A 7,204-nucleotide genomic window follows, 5' to 3' on the forward strand; every position below is an offset into this window, starting at 1 on the left:
TATTGACTGGTTTTATCTATACAAAACTTCACTAATAACTTAGTTTTTTTTTTTTAACTCTCTATGAACCTGTGGAGCTGTGACGGGTGATGAATGTTTAGCCAGATAATTGTTCCTAATAAGCATGTAAACATTCACTGTTGTAAACTTCTTACTCCATTTGTGATTTAAATTTATGCGTGAACTTGTGACGAACTTTTTACCATGTGATCATGTGTTCTGTAAGATGTATAAGTGCTGAGGACAAAGAGAGGAGTGCGAATTTCCCTTGTCCACTTAGGACCTTTCTGTTTTCCCCCCTTTTCTTAAGAGAGCTTTCATAGGAAACCTTTTACAACTTAGAAATAAATGCTAAATTCACTTTTCAAAGTTCCCCTTTTTCTTCCTGTGACTTCAGCTAGCAGGCTGAAAGTTAGAGCAGTGCGGTTCCTGCTGAGATAGAAAAAAACGCTATTTTATTTCATCCCTTGCTATTTTTGGACGGGGTGCTAAGTGCCAGAGACTACAGTTTCTGGCCTCATAAGAACACAGAAGGCAGGTCAGCTACAGCAGCAAAGTAACTTAGACTTAGATAAGTAAACTTTTTGTTATTCACAGCAACCCTAAGTATCCCATAAGACAAAAGTCTTACCCTCCACCAATGCTTTTCTCCCTCCACTGCCTCAGGAGGAACCCACAACAAAAAAGAAGATCATGCTGGGGTTCCCCTGCCAGAAGACAGAGGCCTCATACCAGACCAATGAGCCATTCAATGAGCATTTGCAAGCAAAGAAGCGTGGGGAAAAGGGTACACTGTGGAATACACTATGACACACTACAGCTTCCACAACAAGATTTTTTTTCTTCTCTGTTGGGGAGGAGGTTGCAAGGATAGTGGGTGGGTGTACGGGGAGGAGAAGATGAGTGGGATTGGGGTACATGATGTGAAATTCATGAAGAATCAATAAAAAGGTTTTTAAAATTTATAAAAATCTGAAACCTAGGGGATGGGCAGACAGTTCAGTCACTTAAGAGCTGGCCTTAAAAACACAAGACATTAATTTGATCCCAGAACTCACAAGGTGGAAAGTTGGTTGTTGTTAATCCCAGAGCTGAGGAGATAGACTATCTAAGGAGAACCCTGACTACCCAGCTTCACCTCCTTGGAGACATCCATGTCAATGAAACACATAATCTCGAAATGGAAAAAAGTGGAACTCCAGATGTGGTGGTACAGACCTATAATCTGAAAAATGGGAAAGCGGAGGCAGAATGTCAGAGGTCTACCGCTGTCCTCTCCTGTGTAGCAAGTGTGAGGGCATCCAGGGTTATGTGAGACACTGTCATGACAACAAAGAGTAGAGAGCCCCTGGGAAACCTCTGATTTGTTGGGAGCCAACTCTTGGCAGAAAGCAGCTATCATCTTTGCAGCCATCTTGGGCCATATATTTGCAGGTTGATACTTTTCCACCCTGACAAGAGACTTGTTTTTCTAGCATGATGTTTTTGTAAATAGCCCACAACAGCTGAGCACACTCTGATAAACATCTTGGTTTTCTCAGACATATCCTAGACTTGTTGTTTAGTGCCCCCAGCTGCAAGGCTCTCGTGGTAAAGTGTCTCCAGCTGCACTCCCCTGCTTGTGCTTATATACCCATAGTTGCCTTTCAATAAACGAGACTTGATCAGGAAACTTTGTCTTGGCTCCATTCTTCACGTCTCTTGCTCCTCCATCTCCACTCTCTCTCTTGCAAACCCTGTTGACTGACCCGCGGGCCGGGTCACTGACCTCCTTATTCAAGCATATAGAGGCACAGGTACACCAGCACACATGAATACGCACACACACACACACACACAAAGTAAGGTCCACTGTTAAATAAAATAGGTCTGGCTAAAATTAGACAGTACAACAAGAACCCTAGCCATGTCCTCCCACTTGCTCTAAGTCCCCAGAAGTCCCTCTTCTCACCCAGAGGTGTTAGGCTACTCTGAAAGCACAAGCTCACATGAATCTCTAGATTTACTGTCAATACCAGAGGCACAAGAAAGGACCAACAGATGAAGTCCCCAGGTTGGGCCATTTCCATGAGGCCAAAACAAACCTGAGAGTCTAGAAGTAACAGGCTGGGACAAAGAGAAGGATTCTCAGACCAGCTTTGACAGTGATCAACTGGGCCAGAAGACATAGGACAGAACTGAGGCTCCCACAGCCCACACCTTTGGGACAGGAGCAGCACATACCTTTCACTGCCACAGTCAGGAAACCTCATTCTCTGCAGACCAAATACCAGCCAGCCAAGGGGAAGTGAAGTGTTAGGAGCAGCCCTGTTTATACACTGAAGACCTAAAATCAGCCATAGGCCTAAAATCAGCAATAGGCCTGACATACATGCCTGCTCGCACCAAGTCTTGGGTCTCTGTGGAAAAACAATGAAACAGATAGCTGGGAGCTATTGTAAACAGATAGCTTTTGTGGAAGGCTGCCAAACCTAGTCATAAGGCCTTGTAGATGGGTAACTTTGGAGGATAGTACCAACTTAGATAAAGACAAGTGAATCATAGGCGGAGTCATAGTGGTCTGTCTCCTGAACCTTCACCCAGCTGACACTCTGTTCTGGAAGATAACTGTACTCCCCCTGAACACCCACACTCCTGCGTCATCCCCTTCCCCACATCCTGCCTGTTTGTGTATATAACCTGTGTGTGCAAAAGTAAAAATGATGATCTGATCAGATTATAGACAGGTCGTCATTCCTTTTATCTTTGCCTGCTCCCCCCCACCCCCGCTCTCTTTCAGGTGACCTCCCCGGACCCCTGTTTAATGTCCTGCTGGACAGGACAGTGAAGGGGAAAAGAGTCAGGTCCAGGACAAAGGCAGAAAGTCCTTTTGTGGGCTATGGGTCTAGCCAACTTTGACCAGAGGTACAGGTCTGATTCTGAATTTGGTACAGAGAGCTGACGTGAAATCTTTTAACTGGTCAAAAGGATCTACAATGAAAGCTGGGCCTCTTGTGAACAAATAGGTTGTATTTTGACACTTGTGAATGGAGTTCACACAAGATAAACACTCAGAAATGCAAAATCATAGAGTGTCTATAATACTTGGGTTCTGTAGTCAAATCCCATCCTCATGTTCCTAATGAGCATCTATACTTCCCTTTGCCTAGTTCCTCCTCTGTGCCCACTGCTGGTCACATCCTGGAACAGGCCCAGCGACAGACCCCTGAGCTGTTTACTGTGTCTCTATCTCCAGATGTCTTCTAAGAGCTTCCAATCTGGGGACCCCAAGACAATTATTACCTATGACAGCAAGGTCCTCTCAGAGTCCTTCCACACACTCACAGACCCAAGCCATAGGCCAGGCCTTTAGACCACACCCCTATCTACACGGTGAAAAGTGCAAAGACCTAGAGAAATCTTTGAGTGGGACTTTGATATCAGACAAAACTTTCTGGCACCAGCAACAAGTACAAGGCTGCTCCTTTGTAGAACAATGTCATGGGTAGGGAATTTACCATCATGGAAGACAAATCAGTATGTAGGAACACCATGACTGTTGGCGGTGACCCATTATGTATGCAGGAACCAAAGTCTCCCAGAAATCTGTGGTGTTCACACTGGCCTTACCCCAAAGAACAAGCAAGGACATCAAATCTCATAACAGAGCAAGGTCGCCAGGACAAGGTGGGTGCCATTCAGCCGTTAAAATCAGTATGGCCCATCAGCCCGGATGATAGACCTCAAGCCTGCAAAAACATGAGCTGCCCTTTCTTCAAAGTTAAAACGACAGCAAACAGCTGTACTAAAGCTGCACACCCCAGCCTGAATCACATTGAAACTGAGGTCCGAAGTCCCCATGACTGCAATGGCTTGTTCTCTAGCGCTACTGGGTTTTGTTTACTTACTCTCCATGACCACCCTGCTAAGCAAGTTCATGGGCCCAGCACCCCTTCCTCGTGGACTGAGTATAGATGTGGGCTATGCTCTTTATCACATGTCAAAGGGAAGGAATGTCTGTTCCAAACCTTGATTCTCACCCTCCTTCCATCTTCATCCCTATAGGCACTAGGGACAGCTTCAAGAAACTGCAGAGCAAGCAGGAAAAACATCACCTTCTGAAAGCAGAAGGTGCTATGGAGCCCAGCTCACACCCATACAACATCAGGCTATCTTCTGCTTTGGACCAACTCTGCCCCACTACCCATCCTTTAGGAGCCCTAAAAGGACATCTGAAGTCACAGCCATATCTACCACCTACGAATTCACTCCAGGGGTAATCAGACCCCCTTCTGTCACAACAATAGTAGGCTGCAATCTCAGCAGGTGGGTAGAGTCAAAGAATCTGAGGAGGAAATGCTGGACACTCTCCTGTGATTTCCTGTGTCTGCCCATGCTTCACTTTTGAGGCCATATATCTGTGTGTTGACATGCACACAGGAAGAAGAGGATGAACTCAAAGAGCTCCAGGCCCTTGGATGCTGCTAAGCAGTCCAGCACACTGCTAGGAGGTAATCACAGTTTATTCATGGCAGCAGCAACTTCCCCATCTTCAGCCCTAAGGGTGTCTCCTGAGACTGCTCAGGTACCCTGGCTTCTTCTCTGCCTTCAGGTTCTTCCCAGTGGTGACCAAGTACCATGAGTCTGAGCAGACCAGTAGTCAATCTATACAACCAGAACCATTCCTGGGATCCTGCTGTGCTGTTTGAGAGCCCTGAGAATGACAACACTGTAGATAAGGAACTGACCTAGCCTCCCTGTCCACCTTCGGCTTTGTCACTAGCCTCTTCCTGGACCTCTTCCTGGCCTAAAGTGTGAAGGGAAACTTCAGATGTCATGAGAGACAGGCCTACCCTTTATAAATGGGGCAGGGGACATCTTGGCGAGTTTGTAGCAATACATAAAAATTATCCAAGCCAGAGTATCTCAGGAGTTAGTACTCAGCACTGCCCTGCCCACTGATGTTCTGTTTCTCCCACAGGATTTGGTAGCCTGAGTGACAATGAATTTCTTGTATAAGTCCCATTCTGAGAGTGTCCACAACTTGGCCACATCTGGGACTCTATGGGCTCCACCCTCTGGTCCTTGAACTTCTATGGCATCCCATAATACCCACATAAAATGGCTACAATTAAGTCAGTCAATGGATCCCTGAAGACAGGGTCTGCCTGATGCTCTTCCTTTAAGCAACATGGAACCTACAATCCTATATGAAGAGTCTAGCCCAGATCCTGTCTAAGAACCCCAGAACCCCACAAGGGCAAACAATAAATTCTTCAGCTTCCACCCAAATATGCAGCTTTTTAGCAGCAAGGGAAAGGGTGTGGGCCACAGACTCTGATGAGTTTCTGTGGGTTTCACCCATGTTTGTCTACTACACTCAAAAATGACCCCCATGACCAGGACAACGAAAACCCTCTGCAACATGAAATTCCATATCAGATCTCTTAAATACCTGAGGCTTTCAGCTTCCTCTCAGTGTGACTGTTGGGGAACTGTCCCACTTGAGTGATGGGTCTCCCTCAGGAAGCTGCTATGGGGAAATCTAACAAAGTACCAACATCTTCATACTTTGACTACTAATCCAATGTCCAGGGTTCCCCGCAGGAGCTCTCTAGAAACACAAGAAAGACTACGCTAACTCGTTTTTTTTGCACTATTATTATCTATAACAGCAATAGTTTGTAGACAACTGACTCCCATCTGTATGTAGCAATTCTACAAGCTAGGGCCCAACTGTACCGTAGTGTCAGGTGATAAAGAGAGCATAAATTAGGTTACTCTGTGGAACCCTGAAGATTCATTAAGTAGGAGAAAAGATGACAGAGAATAACATATACAGTGAACTAACTTTTGTATGAGATGAGATTGGAATAAAAAGCCATCTTTCTGGGAGCATAAGGTAGAAGGCATCTAGGTGTCCTCCAGGGCTGACAGGAAAAGGACACTCTTGGACATAACCCTGAAAACAGCAGTGCTAGGATCAAGATACTGCCTCAGTCAGTGATGCGTTTGCCAGGCAAGCATGAGGACCTGCGTTCACAAATCCATCAACTACTCATGAGAAATTGTGTGCTGAACCAAATGTTTGCAACTGCTCTGCTAGGAGAGAGAGCAAACAGATGGATCCCAGGAGCTCAGTGGCCATCCCATTTGTCAGACTCAGTGAGACCCAAGTACACACCCCATATCCACCTCTGACCACCATGGGAATGCACACACACATACACACACACACACACACATGCACACTCAAATACACACACACATGCAATGCACACAGATACACACACATGCAATGCACACAGATACATACACATGCAATGCACACAGATACACACACATGCAATGCACACAGACACACACACATGCAATGCACACAGACACACACATGCAATGCACACAGACACACACACATGCATGCACACAGATACACACACATGCAATGCACACATGTACTCTTATACACACATACATCACATACATATGCTGAGGAGATCTCACCCAAGACGTGTAAAAACTGTTCTGAGCAACCTAAAAAAGCAGATACGGTTGTGTGCTTGTCTACTCTGGGCCCTTAGGCTGAAGAAAACAGAAACAAGAACTCCAGACTTCCTTCCAATACTGTGACTTCCTGATTATACAGAGCTGTCATCTGTGACAAGGCTCACAACCAGTGCTGGGGGCGGGGGTACTTATTTTGTGGTTTATCAGGACATGAGCCCAGGAACTGAATTTTGAAAGTCTACACTAAACTTTAAAATATTTTCCCTGAAAAGGTAATTTGTTCCATCAGAAGGTAGCCCTGGTATCAGTACACCCCTCTGCTGCACCAGGACATAACCATGTTTTTAGCTCTTGAAGACCTAGCTTTGGGCTGCCATGAGTCATGGTACCTCTTGCTAAAAAGAGAAATTCTCAATTGAGAAAACCCAGTTGAAGGGCAAAAGGAGGGTGTGTCTGTAGGTAAGAGAGACCTAAGACTTTGAAAGATAGAAGAGATTATCATCCAGTACATACACAGCAGCCTGGACAGTTTGGGGACCAGATATAGGTACTTGGGGACCCCAGTTCTGTCTTCTGCTGAAGGGAGCATAGGAAGCTTATGAAATAGGAAAACAGTGAGACACAGAGCAAAAATGCTCTTTGGTGCTGGCTTGAAAGGGGAAACACCCAGGTCCTCTCCTCTCCTCTCCTCTCCTCTCCTCTCCTCTCCTCTCCTCTC

At 45.7% G+C, this 7,204-nt stretch overlaps 1 protein-coding gene across 1 annotated transcript in view; it reads left to right on the forward strand.

Annotated features, from left to right (window-relative positions):
* The first annotated feature begins 4,429 nt into the window (after nucleotides 1-4,429).
* The window catches only part of LOC114640986 (amiloride-sensitive amine oxidase [copper-containing]-like), a 13,240-nt gene continuing 10,465 nt past the window's right edge, over nucleotides 4,430-7,204 (forward strand). The window contains exon 1 of the mRNA XM_028790093.1: nucleotides 4,430-4,490. Within this exon, the coding sequence (XP_028645926.1) occupies nucleotides 4,430-4,490 (61 nt within the window). The remainder of the gene's footprint in view (nucleotides 4,491-7,204) is intronic.

The sequence above is a fragment of the Grammomys surdaster genome, unplaced genomic scaffold, assembly GCF_004785775.1.
Source record: "Grammomys surdaster isolate TR1022 unplaced genomic scaffold, NIH_TR_1.0 125861, whole genome shotgun sequence".
NCBI classification, from domain to species: Eukaryota; Metazoa; Chordata; class Mammalia; order Rodentia; family Muridae; genus Grammomys; species Grammomys surdaster.